The 27,736-nt window shown below is 41.8% G+C and overlaps 1 protein-coding gene across 5 annotated transcripts in view; it reads left to right on the plus strand.

The window, feature by feature from the left end:
- Pfrx (6-phosphofructo-2-kinase) overlaps window positions 1-27,736 on the plus strand; it is a 656,010-nt gene that overhangs the window by 59,906 nt on the left and 568,368 nt on the right. Inside the window, exon 1 of one of the 5 annotated variants that reach the window (XM_068226311.1) lies at window positions 1,366-1,481. The exons of the other annotated variants lie outside the window; for them this stretch is intronic. Coding sequence (XP_068082412.1) covers window positions 1,448-1,481 — 34 coding nt within the window. The 5' untranslated portion in view covers window positions 1,366-1,447. Of the gene's footprint in view, window positions 1-1,365; window positions 1,482-27,736 lie in introns of those variants that run through there. 5 annotated transcript variants of the gene reach the window in all.

The following is a 27,736-nucleotide window of genomic DNA, read 5'->3' on the forward strand; positions in this document are numbered from 1 at the left end:
TTTGTGGATAAATTTACGTATTATTTTGTAGATGTGTAACTTATCAGTGAATTTGTACTAAGAGTCTGTAACGCTGGTAAAATCTTCTTGCGACTACTGCAGAAATGACCGCCGACTCGAGGGCTAAGGCGATCACTGACACCCAGCCGCCAGCTAGGATAATTCGTCCGACGTGGCTAAAATCCCCGGCCTTACGAGGAATTGAACCCAGAGCCCTATTGAACCAATCGATCTTCAGTTATTCATATTCAGGATTTTAAAGTTGTCTCTTCTTCCTGGCCTTTTCCCAACTACTCCACAACATGTGGATTAAGCCTAGTTTTACGACCGGGAGCCTTTCCTGACGCCAACCTACGCAGAGGGATGTTTCTGTGGTTGTTTGTAGTGCGATGTATTATATGTAAATGAAGACGTGTACTAAGACGAGCACAAACAGCCACCCCGTGAGCTAGAGGAATTAACCAGACGCTGACCATTCAGTGAGTGTGCCGGACATTCAGGTTTTTAAAGATGAACCCACGTTATGTGAAAAGAGTAAAAGCTTTATTGATTAATGTTAGGGTCACTGAAGTCCGGCCCCGCGGTGTAGGGGGGCAACGCGTCCGCCTGTCACCCGGCGGCCCCGGGTTCGATTCCCGGCAGGGTCAGGGGATTTTTAATTGTAATTATTAATATCCCTGGCCTGGGGACTGGGTTTTTGTCACGTCCTTAATCTTCCTTTCCTCACACACAATTTTCCACACTACCGCCATTCCAATTACACGCAGATTCATATAATATGGTGCCAGTAGGCGCAAAAGATTCGCATGGGTCGACGCCCCGAACAAATAACATTAAAAAAGGGTCACTGAAGACGATTTCTCGCATGAAATTCTATTCGTTAGAAATTTGCCCAGGGTTAATAATATGAGTTGTGTGTCTGCTGTGTGATATAATGCGGCTATTCATCGGTTTTTTGTTTTTTAAATAATAATAATAATAATAATAATAATAATAATAATAATAATAATAATAATAATAATAATAATAATGTTATTGATTTTTCGACCCACTGATTGTTTTTTTGGCGGGAGTCTTCCTTACTCTTCTCTTTAGTACTGCTCTTTGGTAACGCCTAACCGTAGGCTATCTGTCGACAGCTGATTGTGAAACAGTTGGGGATCCACCAAGCCTTCCAGATGAGGACTCAACGACACATTTATCCGTTGAGAAGTATGGCATTTTCGTTCATCAGTGAGTGATTATTTTAGGCGAAAACTGTAACAAGCATGTCCACATTGGCGAAGAATAGAGACTTGCCCCTCCCCCTCTACTCGGCACGCGTGGTTGCAGCAGCGCCGGACTGCAAGCATTGCAGTATAGTTCATGGTACTTGCTGTGACGGAAGCATAACGACAGCGCGTGTACTCAGTGCGACTGTTCAACAGGTTGGAGACTCTTCTAGAACATGGTAATCTGCCGTATTCCACCGAAAGGTTCAGGTATGTATTTTAATAACCACTTCAGTGATTTATAAGGAACTATATTTAATTAATATTGATCCCAAATTTGGTCAGTGACATGTGAAGATCCTTGTCTAACGGGCGAACGGTTATTCGTATGTAATAATTAGTCCTCGGATTATTTAAAAATGCATATTTTGAACGTTAGTGCATATTTTGAACTTTAGTGCATATACGGATATATTTTTCTCTATGTGTTATCGATTATCTAAGATTTCTGAACGAAATGAAAAATCTAATGAACTCTGTATGTTGCACATCCCTTGGCAAAACTTTCCCTAATCAAGGAAAGTGTTTTCAGTATCGCAATACACGCAGGTGAACGGATAATGACGCTTTTCACAACAGCTCTTTCCTTCTTTTTGATATTCCTTCCTTCTTGCAGTAGCCACCCAAGGTTTGCTTAAACTCGTGCGTTCATCTGTTAACTTGCTATTCGCCTGTTTCAGTATTTTATCAAATTAAAATATAAAAATGCCTAAAGATAAGAATACCGAGCTCGATAGCTGCAGTCGCTTAAGTGCGGCCAGTATCCAGTGTTCGGGAAATAGTAGGTTCGAACCCCACTGTCGGCAGCCCTGAAAATGGTTTTCCGTGGTTTACCATTTTCACACCAGGCAAATGCTGGGGCTATACCTTAAGGCCACGGCCGCTTCTTTCCCATTCCTAGCCCTTCCTTGTCCCATCGTCGCCATAAGACCTGTGTCGGTGCGACGTAAAGCAACTAGCAAAAAAGATAAGAGTTCTAGGCCTTTTTTAATCACACTGTGGATATCAGGCAATAGTGACTATACAAGTGACGGCGATGTAGTGTACTGTCAAGTGTGCGACAAGAGTGTAAAATGCGATAAAAGTGTTCAATTTCAACAGCATTCGAAAACAACTTCACATCTCGGATCAAAATAACAGAATAAGAATACGCAACACTGCTTTTAACCGACGTGGAAACACGGCGTGAAGTTAGTATATTTTCCGCTGATATTTGTAAAACTTCTGTATGAAGATTGAATAATCCACATCTACGCTCGTTTCTTGAAAAGTATTGTGCTAGTCAAAGGATACCAGATGAATCTACCCTTAGGAAGAAATGTTTACTTTCACGGCACGTTTCTCTCGTGGATTCGATACGATCTGACATAGGAGGGAACTGTGTCTGGATATCGGCAGATGAAACAACCGATTCATGTGGTCGATACATTGCGAACTTCAAAGTGGGTAAATTATGTCCAGAAGAACCCGGCAAACCTCATTTACTTTCCTGCACAGTGCTAAAAAAAATAACCACGCTACAGTTGCAAGAATCCCTGTGACTTCTGTGGCCTAGGGAATCGGAGAGTGATTATTGCAAATTGCGCCGTTTAGTCACAGAGACAGCTGCGAATATGATTCAAGCTGGTCGTCTCGTGAAGTGTTTTCACCAAATTGCACCAATCTCACATACTTGGCCCATTTCTACATCGTATTGCAGAAAAGATACGTACCCTCTTTCCAACTGTTAACGAAGTAATTTCAAGTGGGGAAAAAACTGTCCCTAAAAGCACCGGCTCGTATATAGTTGTACAAAACTCATCTGCCTCAGGTTTCTCTTCCGCCGGAACCTGTTCTCACAAGATGGGGAACTTGGATACTCGCAATATCGTTCTACCAGGAGAACTTTAATCAAGTGAAAAATGTAGTTAAAAGTATTGATGATAGCCATGCTGCGTGTGTTCGTGAAGCAAAGTGCGCAGTTCAATTTGAAACGGTATGTAAAGATATCAGTTTCGTCCATGTACATTATTCGTCACTTTCGAAGGCGATAAAGAGCCTAGAAACTCACTGTCTACCTCTACACGAATCCCTGCAGTTAATTCAAAACACCACGAGTTCTTTAAATAGTGTCCCTGGTGAAACTGGAGAAAAAGTTAAAAGGAAACTCAGTGCGGTGTTAGACTCAAACCCAGGACTGAAGAAGATTCAATCCATAAGCAACTACATAAGTGACCGGGCGAGTTGGCCCTGCGCGTAGAGGCGCGCGGCTGTGAGCTTGCATCCGGGAGATAGTAGGTTCGAATCCCACTATCGGCAGCCCTGAAAATCGTTTTCCGTGGTTTCCCATTTTCACACCAGGCAAATGCTGGGGCTGTACCTTAATTAAGGCCACGGCCGCTTCCTTCCAACTCCTAAGCCTTTCCTATCCCATCGTCGCCATAAGACCTATCTGTGTCGGTGCGACGTAAAGCCCCTAGCAAAAAACAAAAACAAAAAAAACAAAAACAAAAAAAAACTACATAAGTGGAATTAGGCAGTCTTTGCCAGAAGAATGTTGCGAGCAGTCAATGCCAGCGTACAAGTATTGCCCAGTTACGTCCGTCGACGTAGAGCTATCATTTTCAGCGTATAAATTAATTCTCTCCGACAACAGAAAGTCATTGATCCAATGAAAAAACTGTAGATAACCTATTGCCATGTATCATTAATTATTATCCTTATCTTCACATAATCCTGAAGTGTTTCAATCAACGCATCACAAACTTCTGGGACGATTTTTGATATTGCGCACTTCGATATTTTAAATAAATACTGCAAACCTGTGTACGAATCACCAGTTGCTAAGAAACGCAGTGTAAGAGCCAACCTTTCTCTCACTGTTACTGCTTCTCTGAATGTTGTCTTGGTTTTCAACTTTTTGACTGATCAGTGAAACGAGTTGTTCAAAATCTTGGGTACTCATGCGGACGAAGTTCTTAATTGTATCATCAATGAGTTCCTGTACCATTTCTCTCATAAGGCTGTTTCCATATTGGCTTCTTCCAAGGAATAATTGTTTGCTTCACCATCGTCGAGGGCGACGATTTTTCTTCTTACCTTTCTTGATCAAAACTGACATTGATATGATGGAAAACGCGGCTGCAACGGCTGGAGGGACAAAACAAGTTTCCATGTTGGCTGCGAAACAAGAACAGTAGCGTTCAGGTTTGTCGAAGGCGGCTCGCCCCACTCGCGCTATTTTTCGCTCTGAATTGCGCTCTGTTTTGGGTAGTGAGAAATTTCACTCGAAGCGAGTAAGTTTCACCCGAGGGAATTTCGCTAGTGTGAACTCAGCTTAATGAGTGAATCTCTGGGCCATGAGTCTCTCCGGAAAGTTGAAAACTCGTTTAATCTTTTTGCCTTCCTGGCGGGGAATAAAACCCACCCCCTTCTTTGTTAACCGAGCCGCCTTCACTTGACACTCTTCTCTCTTGTCGTAATTGTTATTTAGTTGCGCTGGACTGAGTAGCTCAGACGGTAAAGCACTGGCCTTCTGACCTCAAGTTGGCGGGTTCGATCCTAGCTCAGTCCGATTATATTTGAAAGTGCTGAAATACGTCAGCCTCATGCTGGTAGATTTACTGCCACATAAAAGCTCTTTCGGCACAAAATTCCAGCACCTTGGCGCCTCCGGAAACTGTTCAAGTATTCGTGGGATGTTAAACTAATAACAACCGGGTGAGTTGGTCGTGCGGTTAGGGCCGCGCAGCTGTGAGCTTGCATCTGGGAGATAGTGGGTTCGAACCCCACTGTCGGTAGCTCTGAAAGTGGGTTTCCGTGGTTTCCCATTTTCATACCAGGCAAATGCTGAAGATGTACCTTAATTAAGGCCATGGCCGCTTCCTTCCAACTCCTAGGCCTTTCCTATCCCATCGTCGCCATAAGACCTATCTGTGTCGGTGCGACGTAAAGCCACTAGCAGAGAGAAACTAATAACATCAGTTTTATTTTGCTATTTGTTTTACGTCGTACCGACGATGTGACGATTGAATGGGACAGGGCTAGGACTGGGAAGGTAGCAGCCGTGGCCTCAATTAAGATACAGCCTGGTGTTAAAATGGGAAACCGACTGTGAGATTCGAACCTACTATCTCCCGAATGCAAGCTAACGGCTACACGCCTCGAATCGCGTAACCAACTCGCTCAGTATAAAGTTATTGTTTCTTGTAGTATTCATCTTTAAATTTGGTAGGCAACTAATTGTTATTAATATACATCTGTTTCGAATAAATGGTTTGAGGATTTTTCTTTGGATTTAAACATGTACGGCTGAAATATCGCCTCCTCATGGTATAAGAAACGGAGGCATTGGACATAAATAGTTTTCGTGGCTGAAATGGATAGTACAGATGTTCAAAGAAAAGAAAGAGGATATAGTATTGTATAAACTCTTCGCGGGCTTTGCTCAGAAACAGTTGAACCTATAGATACTGTAAAATGTTTGTTGTAAGAATCCAAAGAGTGTGTATCTACATTGGAGGAGAATTTGTTATGTATGTATGTTGGGTAGTCAGCCCGAAGGCTGGTTTGATCCTCTGTAGCTCCGTCAACAGCTGTCATAAACAGCCTGGGCGTCATTGAAGAGGCGTACTAGGGAAATGAGGAGTGAGGTAGTTTCCCGTTGCTTTCCTCACTAAGCCAGCCGTTGCTATTACATATCAGTATGCCAGCCCACTGAAATGCATGCACCAACCGACCCTATGAGCAACATTTTCACACCATTCATAGCAGGGACTGGCTGCATAAGGATTGGCATTACTAGCATCACTCGTACCTCAGTCACTTTCATATTGTCAAAGCCAAGGATGAGACTGAGACAGGTCAATGAAAGTAAAAAATTTGATATAGCCCATACCAGAAGACATAGTGCACTGTAAACACTACATCTCGCCAGCAAATATTTCCACAATAATGAAAACTAAGTCTGATAACTTATTCAATGCGAGGAACATACAATACCATGTGTTCATTCTTTTTTAAAAGTGATTGTACATTAATTTCTTCTGCCGTGAGATATTATGAGCATCGTTTAGCTTACCCGATAAACGTGGAGCATGGTTTACCTGATAGGTAGTCGTTTCCATTCTTTTATACCCGTAATATTAAAAGAAGAGTTTTGACAGATAGGGCTGCCGGGCTGAGTGGCTCAGATGGTTGAGGCGCTGGCCTTCTGACCTTCGACCCTTGATCAGTCCGATGGTATTTGAAGGTGATCAAATACGTCAGCCTCGTGTCGGTAGATTTACGGGCACGTAAAAGAAAACTGCAGTACTAAATTCCGGTACCTGGGCGTCTCCGAAAACCGTTAAAGTAATTAGTGTGACGTAAAGCAAGTAACTTCATTTTATTATTATTATTATTATTATTATTATTATTATTATTATATAAAGTATCATTACAGACCGTTATGCCTTTCAGCGTTCAGTCTGCAAGCCTATGTGAATTTACTAAACGTCGCTACAATCCTCTATTTGCAACTAGTGCTCTGACCTCATTTAGTTCTATACCTCTTATCTTTAAATCATTAGAAACTGAGTCTAACCATCGCCGTCTTGGTCTACCTCTACTTCTCTTACCCTCCATAACAGAGTCCATTATTCTCCTAGGTAACCTATCCTCCTCCATTCGCCTCCCATGACCCCACCATCGAAGCCGGTTTGTGCGTACAGCTTCATCCATCGAGATCGCTCCTAACTGAGCCTTTACCTCCTTATTCCGAGTACCCTCCTGCCATTGTCCCCACCTGTTTATACCAGCAATCATTCTCGCTACCGTTACTTCATCTCTGTTACTTGGAACTTGTTGTTTGAGTCATCAGTCCATAGACTGGTTTGATACAGCTCTCCATACCACCCTATCCTATGCTAACCCTTTTATTTTTACATAACTACATCTTATATCTGCTCTAATCTGCTTATCATATTCGTACCTTGGTCTACCCCTACCGTTCTTACCACTTACACTTCCCTCTAAAACCAACTGTACAAGACCTGGGTGTCTTAAGATGTGACCTATCATTCTATTTCTTCTCTGGTCAAATTTAGCCAAATCTATCTCCTCTCGCCAATTCGATTCAGTATCTCTTCATTTGTGATTCGATCTCTCTATCTCACCTTCAGCATTCTTCTGTAGCACCACATTTCAAAAGCGTATATTCTCTTCCTTTCTGAGCTAGTTATCGTCCATGTTTCACTTCCATACAGCGCCACGCTCCAGACGAAAGTCTTAAAAACCATCTTTCTAATTCCTATATCAATGTTCGAGGTGAACAAATTTCTTTTCTTAAGAAAGGCCTTCCTTGCTTGTGCTAATAATAATAATAATAATAATAATAATAATAATAATAATAATAATAATAATTATTATTATTATTTATTTATTTAATGTATGCAAGAGATAGTTACAAGTTAAATTTATTTTAAGTGTTAATATGTTAATAATAATAATACTAGTTCTGTAATATACGTGGTTTAGTTACAAGATTAATTTTTCTCAAGTAATAATGTTATTAGAAGAGTTATGTAGACTATATAAGTAACAGAGTCCTGTAAATATGTAAACAACATAATAAGTGAATAAATACTACTACTACTGCTACTACTAGTCTGCATTTTATGTCCTCCTTACTTCTACCGTCATAAGTTATTTTGCTCTCCAAGTAACAATAGTCATCTACTTCCTTTAAGACTTCATTTCCTAATCTAATATTTCCTGCATCACCTGACTTTGTTCGACCGCACTCCATTACTTTTGTTTTGAGCTTATTTATTTTTATCCTGTATACCTTCACCAAGACTTCGTCCATACCATTCAGCAATTTCTCCTGATCTTTTGCAGAGTCCGATAAAATAACAATATCATCGGCAAATGTCAGGGTTTTGATTTCCGCTCATTGAACTTTAATATACCGGGCGAGTTGGCCGTGCGCGTAGAGGCGCGCGGCTGTGAGCTTGCATCCGGGAGATAGTAGGTTCGAATCCCACTATCGACAGCCCTGAAAATGGTTTTCCGTGGTTTCCCATTTTCACACCAGGCAAATGCTGGGGCTGTACCTTAATTAAGGCCACGGCCGCTTCCTTCCAACTCCTAGGCCTTCCCTATCCCATCGTCGCCATAAGACCTATCTGTGTCGGTGCGACGTAAAGCCCATAGCAAAAACAAAAATGAATTTTAGTACACTTTCCAAATTCCCCTTTGATTTCCTTTATTGCCTGTTCTATGTAAACATTGAAAAGGAGAGGGGACAAACTGGAGCCTTGCCTCACTCCCTTCTGAATTGCTGCCTCTTTTTCAAAGCCCTCGATCCTTATCACTGCAGACTGATTCTTGTATAGATTTTAGATAATTCTCCTTTCTCGGTATCTGATCCCGATCACCTTCAGAATCTCAAACAGCTTGGTCCAATCAACATTATCGAATTCCTTTCTAGATCTACGAACGCCATGAATGTGGGCTTGTCTTTCTTAATTCGGTCCTCTAAGATCAGACGTAAAGTCAGGATTGCTTCACGTGTTCCCACATTTCTTCTGAAGCCAAATTGATCTCCTCCCAACTCAGTTTTAACTTGTCTTTCCATTCTTCTGTAAATTGTGCAGGTTAAAATTTTGCAGGCGTAAGATACTAAACTAATGGTGCGGTTGTTTTCACACTTGTCAGCACCGGCTTTCTTGGGAATAGGTATAACAATATTCTGCCGAAAATCAGATGGCACTTCTCCTATATCATACGTATTGCACACTAAACGGAACAACCTCTCCATGCTGTTTCCTCCTAAGGCAGTCGGTAATTTTGAGGGTATGTCATCAATTCCCGGTGCCTTGTTCCTACTTAGGTCTCTCAAAGCTCTCTCGAATTCTGACATCAAAATTGGGTCTCCCATGTCATCAGCATCAACAGCCTCTTCTTGTTCCAGAACACTATCATCTACTACTTCTTTACCTTGATACAACTGTTGGATATGTTCCTGCCATCTTTCTGACTTGTCTTTATTCCCTAGAAGTGGTTTTCCATCTGAGTTTTTAATATCCGTACACCTACTTTTCCTTTCTGCAAAGGTTTCCTTGATTTTCCTGTATGCCCTAGGGCCATACAACCTTAAACATCCTTGCACTTCTCTTTCAGCCATTCCACCTTAGCTGTCCTGCACTTTCTATCTACTTCATTCTTTATTCGCCTGTATTCTTTTTTGCCCTCCTCATGTTTTGCATACTTGTACTTTCATCGTTCGTCAATCTCTTCAGTTATCCATTGTTTCTTAGGTGATCTTTCCTTTCTTCCTAACTTTTCTCCAGCAGCCTTACTGATCTCATTCTTCATGACTGTCCATTCTTCCTCTACTGTGTTTCCTTCAGCCTTTTAATTTAGTTCCTGTGTTACATGTTCCTTGAAACAATCCCTCATACTATTTTCTTTCAACTTGTCTAGATCCCATCTCCTTGCCTTCCTTCCTTTCTTCAATTTTTCCAACTTCAGATGGCATTTCATGACCAACAAGTTGTGGTCAGGTTCCACATCTGCTCCTGGGAAAGTCTTGCAATCCAACACCTGGTTTCTAAATCTGCCTAATCGTAATGAAGTCTATTTGATACCTTCCAGTGCCTCCACGTCTCGTCCATGTATAGAACTGTCGTTTGTGGTGTTTGGACCAAGTGTTAGCCAGGACTAAATTGTGATCGGTGTAGAATTCAACCAGCCGGCTTCCTCTTTCATTCCTTTGTCCCAATTCGAATTCTCCTACTGTATTACCTTCTCTTCCTTGGCCTACCACTGCATTCCAGTCTCCCATCACAATTAGATTCTCATCACCTTTGCCATACTGTATTGAATCTTCTATCTCTTCATATATTCTTTCAATTTCATCTTCTGCTGAACTAGTAGGCATATAGACCTGCACTATTTTGGTGGGCATTGGCTTGGTGTCTATCTTGACCCCAATAATCCTTTCACTATGCTGGTCATGGTAGCTTACTCGCTGCCCTATTTTCTTATTCATTATTAAACCTACTCCTGCATTTCTCCTGTTTGATTTTGTGTTGATAATTCTGTAGTCGCCTGACCAAAAATCCTGCTCTTCCTGCCAATGTACTTCACTTATACCAACTACATCGAACTTTAGTCTATCCGTCTCCCTTTTCAGATTCTCCAACCTACCGCAGTGATTCAAACTTCTAACATTCCACGCTCCGACTGGCAGAATGTCGGTATCCATCTTCCTTATGGTTGCCCCCTCTCGTGTTGTACCCACCTGGAGATCCGAATGGGGGACTATTTTACCTCCGGAATGATTTACCCGAGAGGAAGCCATCCTCAGTACATCATTCATACAGAGAGAGCTGCATGTCCTCGGGAGTTAGTTATGGCTGTAGTTTACCGTTGCTCTGAGCCGTGTAGCAGTATCAGCCCAGCTAAGCCACGTTAAGTGTTATTACAAGACCATATCAGTAAATCATCTAGACTGCCGCCCTTGCAACTTTCAAAAGGCTGCTACCCCCCTTTCGATGAACCATTCGTTAGTCTGGTCTCTCGACAGATACCCATCCGATATGATTGCACCTACGGCTCGGCAATCTGCTTTATTGGGACGCGCAAGCCTCCCCACCGCGGCAAGGTCACATGGTTCACAGGGGAGGACTTCTAACTTATGAATAAGATATCCTGAGTCCACCCAGCTTTCGCTCCCGTAAAGCAAAGTTGGTCTGCAAACAGACCTATGTAAATATCGTTTCGTTCGAGAGCCGACTTCCTTCTTGCAGAATACCGTTGATCGCAACTAGGAGCTCACTGCATTAGCTTTACTACACCTTAATTCTATCTCACTATATTACCATCCTGGGATTATTGTTATTTTTATTATTATAGATAGGACTGGAGGGAGGAGCATTACATTTGCCATTACAGGGTGTTGCCCTAATCCTGCATTCCTTTCTCCTTCCCTTTGCTTGAGACTTACTTGTTCGTTCTTTCTTTCTGACCGCTGTTTACTGTTGCATGTAACTCAGGAGTGAGAGGTTTGGCAACTCCAACACGAGCCGGCCAGCAGGCGGCATCCGCTTTTGGTCCGTCCACGTTTCCATGGAAACCATGCCCCCTATTCCCTTCTTTCCACCCAGGCAGGCAGTAAACGGACCTCCCTCTAAGAACTGTCATAACGCATCTTTCAATATTCGGACTATAGAGAAGCACAAGAATCTGGGGTTCACTCAGCTTGCACCAGAAGTACTTGCTTAATTTCTGCAGACGAAAACGGTAGGGCGTAGACCTAACTGCTCTGCCTTATTTAGTGTCGAGGTTACGGGTAGCCTTCATCTTCCTCTCCTCTTAGGGTTTTCATGGCCTGTGCTTTAGAAATATGTTTTATAGTAGTGTTATTTTTCGTGGTGTGCGTTACTGTAGTCACGTTGTAGTTCGTGATCTATGGACAACGGCTGAGTGGCCTAGTAAGTGGTCCTGAGTGTCAGGATACCATATGCTATGCGATAGGAGTGGGCACCTCGGACTTAGTCATGGCCCTCCTTGTGCTTAGCCGCCTGGGACTATACTATCAACCGGCGGTCCCTAGCCCGTTAGAGGTGAGATCCTCACTGGGACTACGTGTAAGTAGGGTAGCATCCTGCCTCACAGAACTTACCGTACCGGGCGAGTTGGCCGTGCGCGTAGAGGCGTGCGGCTGTGAGCTTGCATCCGGGAGATAGTAGGTTCGAATCCCACTATCGGCAACCCTGAAAATGGTTTTCCGTGGTTTCCCATTTTCACTCCAGGCAAATGCTGGGGCTGTACCTTAATTAAGGCCACGGCCGCTTCCATCCAACTCCTAGGCCTTTCCTATCCCATCGTCGCCATAAGACCTATCTGTGTCGGTGCGACGTAAAGCCCCTAGCAAAAAAAAAGAACTTGCCGTGCTCAGAACGCTTTAAGCAAGCCTCTGACCTATGGGAGTAACGGAGTCCCACTTCCATTTGACAGGCGAGGGACTCCTTGGAAACAGCTTGGCGAACGGTATGGAATTCGATCGGGTCGTTATCACTTTAGACAAGAAACTCTTAATTAATTCCAGGTGTTACGATTTCTGACACATTTGACTGTATTTATTCATTCTTATTTATTCCGGCGCAATTCAATAGTTGCCTGTGATATATTCATTTCTAAATGACAGTACGCAACTCTACTCAAGGCAGTGGAAGCCCGCCTTTCGCCGAAACGCTTACACCCTACGTGAGGCCACTGTACCTGGCTAATAGTGGTAATAGAAAATATGTTGCGTGCAATAGTATTCATGATGAGCAATCCTAACCCACACTCTGCCCTTTCCTTTTTAATACATGTTAAGAACACTTTATAATGTCCTATCTCCTCTAATATCATAACACATCCAGACGCATCCTCTTTGTTGACTCCTGCAGTTCTACTTTCTTTCTTCCGTAAGCCCCATTAATATTGATAGCTCTCCATCGAATTCCCTTTCGTTCGCAGAGTTGTTTCCTAGGAGTCCCTCGCCTGTCAAATGGAAGTGGGACTCAGTTACTCCCATAGGTCAGAGGGTTGCTTAAAGCGTTCTGAGCACGGTAAGTTCTGTGAGGCAGGATGCTACCCTACTTTCACGTAGTCCCAGTGAGGATCTTTCCTCTAACGGGCTAGGGACCGCCGGTTGATAGTATAGTCCCAGGCGGCTAAGCACAAGGAGAGCCATGCATGACTCGGAGTATATCTGAGATGCCCACTCCTATTCCACAGAAACTGGTACCACAGTTCTCAGGACCACTTAATAGGCCACTCAGCCGTCTTGCCTGTGCTTCACGTAATATGATTTGACTACAGTTACCCGCACCAGGAACCATGAAGTAATAATAATCCAGTATTATTTTCGTCTTGTTGCAGCCGTTGTGGTATATATTATTGGAACAGTGAATGTGGTGGTGAATTCGTTCAGCTGGGTTTTTTTCGTATTACATTTGAATAAGTTCAATTTAAAAGAATTTCTTATAATTTCCTGTGAGATAAATTTTATTGTTCTCCCTTGCTACTAACGTGAAGATAGTTACAGCGGTATGGTGTAATTTGTAGGCCGTCGTGCAATCAATCGCAAAGCCTGAGAGGATAGGAAAGGACAGTTGAGATGGACTGCAGGCTTGCTGAACTTCGTGCTTGTGCGCTTCCGTTTCGGTACTAACGACGTCGTTTTGAGATTCTTTAAAAGCTGGACATCATACTATAAAGTGCCCATTTCTACGCAGTTTCTTTCAACAACCGAACGAGTTATCTGCCTGGTGCAAGTACACCGTATATTGAGGATATACTTTGTTTGAACTCTACTGTCGACAACTGTGAAGATCATTTTCTGTGCTTTCTCATTTTTCTACCAGGCAAATGCGGAGACTGCCTTAATGAAAGCCATAGTTCCCTGCCCTAGATCTTTTTTCCTCCGTCTCGTATTGCAATTCCAAGCCTGTACTTCTTGTGCTTTATATCTGTGGTTTGTTTTTTCATTCCTTTTAATTGTCGTAAACTTTTACTTTCTTATGATTACAATTTTTCAAACATTGTTTTAATATGTCTGTGCAATTTCTTCTTTCTCTATCCATATCTGCTAACAGTACGACTTCATTTTATTTCATTTTACTTACTTTCGGGCCGATGACCTTCGATGTTAGACCCCTTAAAACAACAAGCAACATTGCTTAGTTTCGTATGAGTTAAGTTCGCTGAACGATATATGTGCGGATTTCCGAAGTTCGAGTCCCGTTGCTGACTTTGACTCCCCGGAGTTGTGTGGATGTCTCCGTACTCACTCCAGAAATATACCGGAATAATACCGTATTTTCCTCCCCAATGCACCTACATCAGTCGTAAACCAAGATAATTACATTATTGCTGACTCCCACAGTACGTTATGTTAGCTTTGTTAAAAACGTACATAGGTGACTGTCGCCCTCATTTTGCCACGACCCTGTGGTCCGAATCTGAAAATAAGTTTTTTTTTTCACACACCAGTTGTAAGACAGCAGTGAGTGGAGGTTGACACTGTGTGAATAATGGCTGCGTGTTTCGTTGTCTCCCATTAAACAGAATAAGAGGTGATAACATGCTGTTTTGTGTTACAACAGGGGATGGGGTTTATTATTATTATTATTATTAACGTTATTTGTTTTTACGTCCCACTAACTACTCTTTTACGGTTTTCGGAGACGCCGAGGTGCCGGAATTTAGTCCCGCAGGAGTTCTTTTACGTGCCAGTAAATCTACCGACACGAGGCTGGCGTATTTGAGCACCTTCAAATACCATCGGACTGAGCCAGGATCGAACCTGCCAAGTTGGGGTCAGAAGGCCAGCGCCTTAACCGTGTGAGCCACTCAGCCCGGCATTATTATTATTATTATTATTATTATTATTATTATTATTATTATTATTATTATTAAAGTACAGCATATCGTCGTTGCGCCTGCGAGGATATGCTTACATACTATAAATCAAATACTAGCTTTTGTCCTTTATCTCATTATTCTATGTTTGCATTTGTATATTTCGAAGAGTAAAAAATTTAAAATCGAACCTAACTATGTAGCCACCCTGCTAGGCTTTGTCTCTACTCGCTGAACTGCTGCTGTTGCGTCATCTGCTCTAAACTTCCAGGCTCGTACTCTGTGCTTTCTGGTGGCAATTGAACGTGCCGTAACTCATACTTTGCAAAACCGTGCTCGTCGCGCCAGAGCACTCTGAGCCGGCTCAGATTAGTCCCCACCACTTGGCTAGTCACTCTCTCTCTCTCTCTCTCGCAGAATTCGGAAGGCGATTCGAAGAAGTGGAGGAAATGAAAAGAAAATTCACATTTCTGTGATATGATAGTAATGTGTGCTGCTAGTGGTCTTCAGAAAATTTAGGTTTTCAATAATTTTACTATAATTCGATTATTAACTAATTCATATAGGCCTAATAATTTCAGACAGTGTGTACGGATACATTTCTTATAAGAGTATTCAGTAAAACAAGAGGAAAACATAAAAATACGTATAGTATTAAAACGGTGTCGTACATTACAGCAGTTATTTTTATTAACATACTACTTTTTTTTATTACAATTTGCTTTACGACGCACCGACACAGGTCTTCTTCTTCCCAGTTTCCATACTTGCTTGCAAAACTCCAACTGTTATTCCGCGTGTATAATGAACACATGTTATTCTGGAAGATGAATAAACCAAATGATGCCAAACTTACGAGATTAAAGTAACAAGGAATATGTTGCATTTCGCATAGTGGGAAAATAACTGTTATCACACGAGTGAAAAGATTTATATTATAGCCGCAGATAATTTTTGCCTAGGAAGTAAGTATTGTAATGCATTCACTATTCCAGGAGGAGGATTGCGTACTAAACAAGAGACACTTGTGGGGAAAAGAATTTTGTGTATTATTAATTGCTGTAATATGTGGCGCTGAGTTGTGAATTTCGCACATCGAAAAAAATAGATGATTAATATCACCTATCGCTTTGTTATAGGGAGATAAGGGTGAGTTATTCAAGTTATAGCTAAATTTATAGTCTGGTGTTAGGGCATGGTTGAATCTGGTTTTTTTTTTTGCTGCTAGTGGCTTTAAGTCGCATCGACACAGATAGGTCTTATGGCGATGATAGGATGGGAAACGGCCAGGAGTTGGAAGGAAGCGGCCGTGGCCTTAATTATTAATTAAGCATTTGCCTGGTGTGAAAATGGGAAACCACGGAAAACCATCTTCAGGGCTGCCGACAGTGGGATTCGAACCCACTATCTCCCGGATGCAAGCACACAGCTGCGCGCTCCTAACCGCACGGGGTTGAAGCGTAGACGAATGATTGTGGTTATGTGTCTTCGAGTGTATTTACCTTCATAATACCAGGGACGTGTACATATTGTAGGTTGTCTGTTGTTATAGTATCTAACCTTTTGACTGAGTTGATTTTCCCCATTGCTCAGCCCAGCATCGCCGAAAAGAGTATTGAATGACAGTATGATAATCTGTATACGGAAGTGCTATATTGTATATAAATCTTTTCAAAGCGTCGCCTCCTTTGCTAGGTGGTCTCTATAGACATTTCCTTTGATGTTTGAGTGTCCGGGAACCCAAATTAATGTTATATTTTGGCCTCTGATCTCCAGGTCATGGAACAGTTTTTGGATGTTAGATATGTACCAGTTACTATGAATTTTCTGAGATTGTGTGTATTGAAGAACACTTGAGTCACAAAATATAATGGCCTTTGATGTATTGTTTTATATAAGTAGCGTCTGTCTTACAGCAAAAGCTTCGGCTGTAAATATAGTTGCGGATTTTGGTAGAGTAAGTTTACGTGAGATGTTTCTAAGTGGTATATAATAGGTGGCGCTTGTTTCGATATCGGATTTGAGCAGTCTGTATAGATTTCCAGCTCTAGCTCTTGAGAGGATAAGCAGACTTAAATTATTATAGGAGGTATTATTAGGTTTTGTTGAATGCTGGGGTTGATAAGGCCAAATGTGTTTGTAATTGTATGTGGCGTATAATGTCTAAGTGATGTACTTTGTATAGCCTACTATTGTTGCGAAATGGGGAAGAAGTTTAATAGGCAATTAATAAGGATGGTAGTTTTACGTGGAGATGGTGTTGTTTCAGAAAGTAACTTCAGTTTTGTTAGCTAAGGATGCTGAACCAAGGAAATTTGTTTAGTAGAAATTTGAAGAAAGGACATTTCTTCTATGTGTAAAAGGCAATTTCCCCTAACGGTGCATTTGTAGTAGTTTTTAATGCTCCTATACAAAGACGTAATGCTTTATATTGAACGACATTAAGCTTTTGTAATGAAGTTAAGAAAGCAATATTAAAATAAAAACACCCATAATCTAGCTAGGTCTTTATGATATTTCTGTATAACATGATTACTGTAAGAGGATCCGCATCCCATTTTCTCCTTACAGTTGCTTTACTTATATTAATTTTTTAGTTTGATTTTTTCGTATTTCATAATGATTTTTCCAGGATAGTTTGTAATCTATACTCCGTACGGCTCTACTTCTAAATTGACGTTTTGGCAGATTTTGGCTCTGTCTGGTGGTTATGCGCTGAAACATAGACATCCAACCAATCCCAAGCTGTCATTCATATCGATTTATATCGGCAGAGCATGATCTCGAAACCTAGTTGCCCACTCTAATATTTCCGTTCACCACGTGGTTAACCTATCGCGCTCAGCGTGTATGCAATTCGGTACGGTTCGCGATCTTTTGCATTTTCCTTCAGTAATTAGTGGGTTTTGCATATTGTTGGAGGTTTCCAGTGACTCTGAGATCAGTGGAGTGTTCCCTTTGTAGGCCATAACCTCCTTCCTGTGTCGGCCATTAGTGGAGAGTGGTGTGTTATTTCCTCATTCTCTTTTATTCTTAATAATTTATTCTCTTTTAGTGTCAGATGTTGTTTGTAAGTGTAGTTTTTGTGAATTTGTTTTCAATCCAGATTCATTATTTTTTCTGAGTACGGTATTACGTTTTACAAGGGTGTTTTACCGCGGTCGTATTGCATCAGCTGTTCTCACGGCAGTAGCGCGCTGGCAACAGGGGAAAGGCGATGCTCATTTGTTTTGCGAAACTTCAATTTAGAAGTAAGGCCGTGCGGAGTATAGATAAATTGCCAGGTATATTTGAACTGTGCGTATCGGAATGGAAAGGTAGTCCAATTGTATCGGAACCTTATCTCATTTCCGTCTATTGGTAAAATCACAGCTGCGATCTTGCACTGGGATATCTCTAATCCATGATTAATAAACCAGCTATGAGCATTCTTCAGCGCAATTGCGTGGGTTTGCCTACATTCATTTGAAGTGTTCTAGTGTATATTATTGTAACATCAGCATATACGAGGATACGTGCGCCCTGAAGAGTAATGCCCTCGAGATCTTTTAAATATAGGGCAAATAACTTTCCACTGATTACATCACCCTGTAGGAGACGTTTAGAAGAGTATCTTACTACATTAGGTTGCCATTGCAATTTCAAATTAATGCGTCTTGTATGCCATTTCCATATTTCTTATGGCACAGGAGGATTTTCAAGTCATCGTTCAACAAAATAATCCAATAATTCTACAACTTACTCGCCCACGTTTTCAGGCTTCAAGGAGACAAGTGCTCCACACTTCCGAATGGTTAGCCTCACTTCGTAACATACTTTGTTCATCGTCAGTCCGATTTCCTGTACCGTTCTTCAAAAACGTTGGAGAAAAAAAAAGTCCTTGAGAAATAACACTGTTGCAGTGCACATATACTGGCAGACTTGAAATCAACTGTCACTGTTTTAAGCTTCCATTAGGTATTTTCTCCGTCACCATTTCGAACATTTTAATATAAGCTCACCGGACAATAAAAAATAGCCTCCCTACTGCGCACGCACAGATGGCGCAGTGAACGAATCCCGTGCTCAACCGCTCGCGCACTGCCTCTACGTTGAGCATAAGGCAGTAGCGATCAGTGCGACATTGATGTTTCAAGCGGACAGTGTACGTCCACATGGCTAGATATAATCATGTAACAAAAAAAAGGCCATTCGTGTTTGGCCGTACGTATGGCCATACGGGACGTGAAGTTGCTGTATTTGTTGGTGTTTCGCAGCGGACTGTACAACGTGTCTACTAGCAATGGTGTACAGTACTACATATGACCACGAAACACGTCAGAATTGTGGTCGGAAAGAGATCCTGACTGAAAAGGTCGGAGACGCGTTTCACGGCTTGTAAATCAAAATCACGTCCAAACCCGACAGGAATTGCTGCAGTCAGTGAATGAAGGTCCATCCCAACCTGATAGCGAGAGAACATTGCGGCAGAAACTGCATACAATGAACATTTGGAGTCGGTGACCTCGTAAGAGGCCTTTGCTCACACAGGTGCATAAAGCTGCGAGTCTTCAATGGGCTAGAAATCATTGAACTTGGACAGTAGCTGACTGGCGTTTGTTTTTAACATTCTGGGTGATTAGGTGTTGCCTTTCAGTCAATATCTGCATGATAAGTATGCTATTGATACCCCGATTTTCAAGGTGGCAACAGGAAAGTTCATCGTGGTGGACGCATATGTGATTGGTTTTATGAACACTCCCCTACCCCATGACATCTCGATTGGCCTGCAAAATCACCTGACTTGAACCCCAATGAAAATCTGTGGGACATGTTGGAACAGCGGACAGAACGCCGACATCAGCATCCCCACAGTTTGGTGGAATTTTGCGATCAAATCCTCAGCGAGATGTGGAGTTCCTGCACAACCTTGTGCACTCGCTTCCTAACCGAAGCCAGGCGGAGTTACGCGGTATTAAATAATGCTTATAATGATTTCTCCAGGGATGACTAATATTTTGCCCGGTGAGCCAGTTTCTGTCCTTTTGTTCAGTAGAAGCGCGAATATCACTTGAACGATGTTCGTTTCTCCTCGCGTGCTACCCAAATCCGTAAGGATGGTGTATAGCTGCGTAAATTGTCTACTGCTACTACTGAAAGTGCCGTCTATAAAGAAAATCTTAGTCTGTTTCATCATGTCTTTCTCTTGTTCACTACAGAATTGCATAATCCGCTCTCTAGCAACAGGACAATTAGTCAGAAGAAAAGACCTTCCACCCGGCATTTGAAGACAATGTTAATCGAAACGTAAGTCTTCTCAACATTCTGGTTCCCTGAGGATTCCTTGTTTTTTCCTTTGCTGTGAACATAACGTCCCTTCATTGTCCTCATATTGAGGCATTCCTATGACAAGCTCGTGCCCTCTGTTTTGGAGAGGCGCAATCTCTTCCTTGAATATCTAAAAAATGGTAGTTTTCAAGAGTCACCTTTCACCCAGACCAAAATTTAAATTAAAATTAATTCAGATTGGATACCGCTGATAAAAATTATACCTCCTAACATGTGTGGAAAAGGTCACTTCATAGAACATCTGTCATTTTCCACAGCTGCTCCGGTAGTAACATTCAACTCTTGAAATCTTGGGGTTGTAATGGGTCTTTCTATGTCACTTCGCCAGCTGTACGGCAGGGTTCAGAGGAAGGCATAAGTGCTTCCAGTGATTCGCAAAAATATGCGTACTGGAATTAATTAAACTGAAAGGGCTCTACTGTAAATTAAATTGACATATAAACATCCGACATTGAAACGTAAACGTAACAAGTCACTTGTGAAATGGTGCTTTGAAGTGTCAGGAAAACAAATACATTAATCCGTTACACACTCTTAAGTGGGTTAATGTACTTGATCCTTGGTAAATCTGGCTTTCACAGTTAAACTCCAAATTTACATTGAATTAAGGTTGTCCACCGAATATACTGTAAATACCAACGCAGGGTATCATAGAGCCATCGAATGGATCAGGCCAACCTCCAGTTACTGTGGACCGGTTATAAAACTGTTTAATGCAATGCATGGTGCTTTCAAAGTTAAGTTAAAACGGCAAATGAAATAAGTGAAAATCGTACCACCTACTGCTAACTTTAAGGTAATGTTAGAACAACGCTCAAATCTGCGTTCCCGATGAACATGCTCGGACGAAGCCAATAAATGCTCGAAATGATTTTAACTAACATGTTCAGAAGGAGCCAACATAAGGTTGAAGAAGAGTGTAACCAACACTTGAAAAGAAAATTAATTAGCTTTCAGATTATGTAGAAATATTACCAATGAAGTCACTTAAAGCAAACGAACGATGTTATCGAAGAACAAATAAAATATGTGGTTCCTCTGTCTTTCTTCTTCTGAAACTACTGATCTATGTATATATTGCTATTTGCTTTACGTCGCTTCGACATAGATAGGTCTTATTGCGACGATGGGACAGGAAAGGCCTAGGAGTGGGAAGGAAGCGGCCGTGGTCTTAATTAAGGTACAGCCCCAGCATTTGCCTGGTGTGAAAATGGGAAACCACGGAAAACCATCTTCAGGGCTGCCGTCAGTGGGGTTCGAACCCACTATCTCCCGGATGCGAGCTCACAGCTGCGTGCCCCTAACCGCACGGCCAACTTGCCCGGTGGTCTGTATAAATAAATTTGTTTCGTTAATTTACTAAAATCAAAATCAAATAGAAATGAAATATACTCGCGTGTGGAGAAAATAAAATATTTAGCAATATCTGACGAATCGAAACCGCATTCGCATAATCTAATGCAATAAATAACCGTCAGTAGCAGTACACAACCTATCTTGAATCCTATCTTAAATCCGTATAACATCTCCGCAAAAATATAAAACATAATGTGAAAAGACAAACAGGTAATCCCGATACCCGTGGGTTAGTGGTCGGGACTAGTCTCCGTTAGCTGACACCTGCATTTACGTCTGCGAGTACAACGCTACTAAGGAAGACATTGCACAGCTAGCAAGGTAAGTCGAGCCGAACATGACCAATACTAAATCCTACTAACTCACTTTCCCTGACCTAATCCACCTCTCATGGCACTAACACTATCCGCGAAAGTCGAACCTCAAAATAAAACATAATACTGCCCTAGTTCTAGCAACTCAACTAGTCCATAGAATTTAATCGTGTTAATTCCCAAACGTACTGGCCATCTTCTCCAGTGGTTCACTCAACTCACTCAAGCCTACACAATGTTTCATACATCAAAATGTTAGCACCAATGTGAAGTTAAAACGAACGAAATATTGCTGAACGCAACCAATGCCATTATCACTGCGATGAATACACTATTCAATTACTTGAGGTCGACTAACAAACTGCTTCTAAAGCCCTTTACTAAAATGTTGAATGGACGGAGCATTATATAAACATAACTAGCAAGTTACCCGTGCTTCGCTACGGTTTTACACTGAAAGTTATAACGTGTTTTAAGTTGTACAATTTGGAGAGTCCACTGTCAGCTGAGCCTGTAAAATACGCCCTCAGTTCGTACGTCAAATCGTTTTGGGGGAATGATTATATTCTGATCTAACCCTCATTTGAACCTCATACGGAAGAATTTGAATATTTAACATCTGAATATCTGAATATTTAACATCTATTTAACATCTAGGATGTAAAAGCGACCAACCTGTGAAATTGGCATTGCACTTCGTTTAGCTTACCTTATCTTGGGTGATGACACGACTTATCAAATGACAATTTGCTTGTCAACGCCGGTCGCATCCGGCACGGTTACAGATTATGCGATCGCTAGTGGCACGGGTCGCATGGTTGTGTCCCATTTGCGATCACACCCAATTACAGTGGAAAACAAGAATGTGAAAAAGACCAGTTCGTGTCCCATTTGCGACCACTGTAAAATTATCAGCAGCCTATCGGGGTTTTCCAACGTCCACGCAGCACGGGGACTGCTAATTAGGAGGTAACCCGCACGACCTCTCTCTTAAAGTTTTTTTACGTCAAACCGACGCAGATAGGTCTTATGGCGACAATAGGATAGGAGAGGGCTAGGAGTGGGAAGGAAGCGGCCGTGGCCTTAAGGTACAACCCCAGCATTTTCTTGTTGTGGAAAGAGCGAACCACGGAAAACCATCTTCAGGGCTACCGATAATGGTATTCGAACCCACTATTTCCCGAATGTAATCTCATCTTTTCGCGCCATCATTATAGAATTATAATTTTTTCAACTTATTTTAATCTAAACATTTTCTTAACATTAAGTTCTGGAATTTTGTACATCGAATCCGAGCGTATAGAAATAACTATAATTTTATTTATATAGGTGAAAGTAGGCTGAGTGGCTGAGCGTTTTAACGGCCTACGGCTATGGAGCTAAGTTCTGCATTCGGGAAACGCGTGGGTTTGAACCCCACCGTCGGCTGTTCTCCGAATGGTTTTCTGTGGTTTAATATTTTCACTTCCAGGTAAATGCCGGTACAGTTCCTGTTCGCAGGCCAGAGCTGTGTCCTCCCACCCCTTACCCAATTTAATTCACCATAACACACTTCATCTTCATTAGCTCCTCAACTGAGGTTGGTGCCAGGAAGGGCATCCGGCCGTAGAAACCTCCCGTAGAAATTAATCTCATCTCATCTCATCCCATCCCCACCCAGCATCAAGAAACGAGACTAAGTGGTAGACATACATAGAGATACATGAAAGTAGGCTAATTATATTTTGAGCAGCTGTTTACTTAACGTGTCAGTATGAATAATCGAACAGTTTGAGCATTATTTAAGCAGTAATTTAATAATAATAATGATAATAATGTTATTTGCTTTACGTCCCACTAACTACGTTTACGGTTTTCAGAGACGCCGAGGTACCGGAATTTAGTCCAGCGGGAGTTCTTTTTACGTGCCAGTAAATCTACCGACACGAGGCTGACGTATTTGAGCACCTTCAAATACCACCGGACTGAGCCAGGATCGAACCTGCCAAGTTGGGGTCAGAAAGCCAGCGCCTCAACCGCCTGAGCCACTCAGCCCGGCAAGCAGTAATTTAATAGTGTCCCCTATTGTATAAGAAAGTGTAAATTAACTGTCAAGTTTGAGACGAGCTATAATTGCTTCAAAAAGGATAGCACGATCGAAGAAGCAAATTGTTACAGCAAAATACTTTGTTTTGAAATTGGAAATTGTAAAATTGAACGGTTTTAATACGCCGATTTTTTGTCCTTCTTAAAACTCATTTAACCGCCTTTACATCCGCAGCCATCTGGTAACTCTAAATAAAAGGTTCACTTGAGTCCTGTTTATTCTCTGTTAGTCCCGATATTAACGCATCAGTCCCAAACGGTACATATAAGTAATTTAATGAGTTTCAATATACAATTCGTAAGAATCCTAGTACTGTATGTAGTTTCGCCAGTTACTTGAGGGATGTCTCCCTGTACCTGTTCTTCAGTAGGGAATTCCCTCACAGCAACCTGACTGTTTGTATGTCACTGATAAGAGTGTTCGCAAATGGGACAATGCTTCACTCGTTAAACTGGTCTTATATTCTACCTGAGTGATCGCAAATGGGACGACACCGGTCGCATCTGGCACGCCACCCATTTGAATGTCCTCAATAACTCGTAACAATTTCCTCCTGCGATAATACTGTAAAGACGTGTGACGAGTGAGAGTTCCGGGCAGGAAAGTCCAGGATAACAACGGAAGAGAGTTCAGTGCAAAACCATGGTCTGTAACTTTGTAAGCTGCTCTCTCAGTAACGCGGCGTCACAGAAGTGTGATACGTTTTGTTTTATTCGTCTAACAAAGACGAAGAAATGAGCCGTCAGTGAGTAATGCACAATTTACGGTTCAATGTATATCAATTTATAACTGGGACACCTTATTCCTAAGAATTATAAAGGTCGACGTGAGGCCTTCCGGCTTACGTCAATGTTTACCCAAGCAACAGATAAGAAAGCGCTTGGTTAATTGGATTAAAAGACCTTTTCCGTCTGTACTATTTTTAGTTGTCACATCGGATGCCAGGAATACATTCTCTCAATAATAGACTTATACTTTATAATGTGGAAACATGGTCCCAAATTCTTCAAACCAACATTCATAAAAGGCACTATCATGCAAGTTAACATTATACAGTATATGCGCCAAAGTCAGAAGAAAAGCAAAACTGAACGTCCAAATATTCGTTATTAAATCCAAAATCTTCAAAATATGCATTATGCATGAATTTTCTCCTAAAAAGACCAGAACATGCGAATATGCAGGGAAAAATAAGTTATTTGGAACTGTTCAGTCATAAAACGAATATATACACAGTTTGAGAAGTGTAACCAGCTTATTTAAAAACATGCATTTGCATGGAAATCCGGTCTCTACTTATAAACTAACATACACGGACTGACGGTGACACTGGCCATTTTAAGCATTAAACATTAAAGGAGACAAACTTGTACATGCTAATTACACATAATTTAAAAAAAAATCATCTTACAGACCTTGTATGTTGCGTCGAGTTATCCCTAACCACATTTCATACCCTGCGGTCTCATAGCTTACTCGCATCATAATGATTACCACTATTGCCAAAATACAGCTTCCTGCCATGGTTTGCTTCTGGATTTTCTTATTGGCTTATTTAAATTACATAATAGCACAAGTTTACATGTATACACTAAGATCCATCGACACCACAACCAAGAATAATTTTCCACACGAAGAATTCCCGTCCACACTCGGAATCACTTTACAAAAGACTGCCCTACATATGGGTTTCCTCGACTACCCGGCCTGGGATAACACAGCTTCTTCGCTGGCAACTAATGGAACGGACAGGTACCTAAGTGCCAGGTAAAACCTGGGTCAAATCTTCTCTCCAGTCAGACCAAAATTAACATTCACTGCTTCCTACGAGTTTGTGAGCTGAACTAAAACAGCACTAGCTCCTTACACAACGTACTCAGTTACTTCAAAATTATTCTAAGTAGTGCCATACCGTTTTGATATTACAAAATGTACACAGTTCGTATGAGTTCCTTCGGTTCTCACGTAAAGTTTCGATCCTCTGAAAAGTGCTGATATCGAAAGTTCACCTCCGAGAATCCACCTAAGCCTTTCACATCTCGTACGGAACATATACTGTACCGGGTGAGCAAAATAAAACTGGTGTGGAAAATATTTGTGAGTCTGACCTGGCAGGAGAACTCCCCATCACAGGAAATGTTGGAAACCGTGATTTCGATGCACCCATCGGTTGCTGTCACATGTTTGCGCGTGCGCATTTCCCACTTCTTTTTTTACAAGTTGTTTTCTATCGCACCGTCACAGATAGGACTTATGGCGACGATGGGACAGGAAAGGGCTAGGAGTGGGAAGGAAGCGGCCGTGACCTTAATTAAGGTACAGCCCCCAGCATTTGCCTGGTGTGAAAATGGGAAATCACGGATAATCATCTTCAAGGCTGCCGACAGTGGGGTTCGAATCCAGGGGGGAGGTGATACTCTCACGTGGCGCGTTCCAGGTGGCGGATAGGGGGGTCCTAACCGGCTTGCCGGCGGACTTGAGGAAATAAAATACCTCTCGCGGACCAAACACACACCCCTGTGGGTGGGACAGGCAGACGAAGAATTCACCCACGGTATCCCCTGCCTGTCGTAAGAGGCGACTAAAAGGGGCGACCAAGGGATGATCCAATTAGAACCACGAGACTACTTGTAATTAGTACCATCACGCAGTGAACACCATGGGTTGCATTTACTTGCGCGTAGTACCACTATGTTAGGTACGCAATAGGTTTGTGATTAGTAGCGACAGTGTGTGAATCAGGAGGTGGGTCGTACAGTACCTGTGATTCGTACCCCTATATGAGCGACACCATGGTTCTGCCTTACCTATGCTCAGTTCCCACTATATGAGGAATTCCACGGAATAGTACGAGTCTCTGTGGTTAGTCCACTTATGTGAGGAACGCCATAGGTTTGCGTTGCCTGTAAATGGCGCCGCAATGTGCGAAACACCATGGGTCTGTGTTAGATGTGCGCATTACACTACCTGTGAATAGTACCGTAATGTGTGGAATACCGCGAGTCTCCGCTACTTTAGATTAGTACCGCAACATTACACATAGCATGGTTCTACTTTCCTAGCGATAAATACCATTATGAGGGGCTGATAACCTGGATTTTGGACCCGGTTCGACTAAAAGCATAATCGATTCAGCATCGTGCTATAGAAGCAGTCCCTTGGTCAGTACTATTATTGTTTTGTGCCAGCTTCTGTGCATGTAAGGCACTGTGGGTCGGGTCCACTGATCGTTTTAAATTCATATCCATCCATCCATCCATCCATCGTCCTCGCGCTTTGAATTCTGGTCAGTGGAGGGTTTTGGATTTTTAAGTTGTCATTTCATTTCGTACCATTAGGGGCCGATGACCTCGATGTTAGGCCCCTTTAAACAACAAACATCAATCATCGAACCCACTATCTCCCGAATACTGGATACTGGCCGCACTTAAGCTTGTGATAGTACATATATCACACCCCCGAATTATATGTAGAAGTTAGAGATATTATTGTCAGTATTCGATTTATTATTATTATTATTATTATCAGTATTATTATTATTATTATCAGTATTTCATTTGTATGTTTTGTCATTTATATTGGTAAGCTGGAAGATATCCACATATGTAGGTATGAGTAATTTGTTTTGCACGAGTGGGAAAACATTGCTGTAATAACTCTGGTAATTTGAATGAGTCATCTGGCTACCCCAGTGTCTGTTGTGATGTACTTGTGTCAGGAAATTCCATTAAGTCATGTATATATCCCAGCCTGATGAGATGAGCTTGTTGTTGTACCAGGAAAGTTTGGTGATTCATGAAAACTCCCCAGAGTTTGTTATTGTCTTGGGAGGAAGAAGTAGTTCAGGGCTTGGTCTTAATTTGAGATCACTCATGATTGGCTGGCAAGCACCAATCCAGACGTCTCATCTGAGAGGAGGGGGATGTTGATGTCTATAAAGGTTGATGATACGGCGGCAACCAGATGATTGTAAGAAACATTGTAAGGGTGATTGTAGAGGTGAT

The sequence above is a fragment of the Anabrus simplex genome, chromosome 2 (genome assembly GCF_040414725.1).
Source record: "Anabrus simplex isolate iqAnaSimp1 chromosome 2, ASM4041472v1, whole genome shotgun sequence".
Lineage (NCBI taxonomy): Eukaryota > Metazoa > Arthropoda > Insecta > Orthoptera > Tettigoniidae > Anabrus > Anabrus simplex.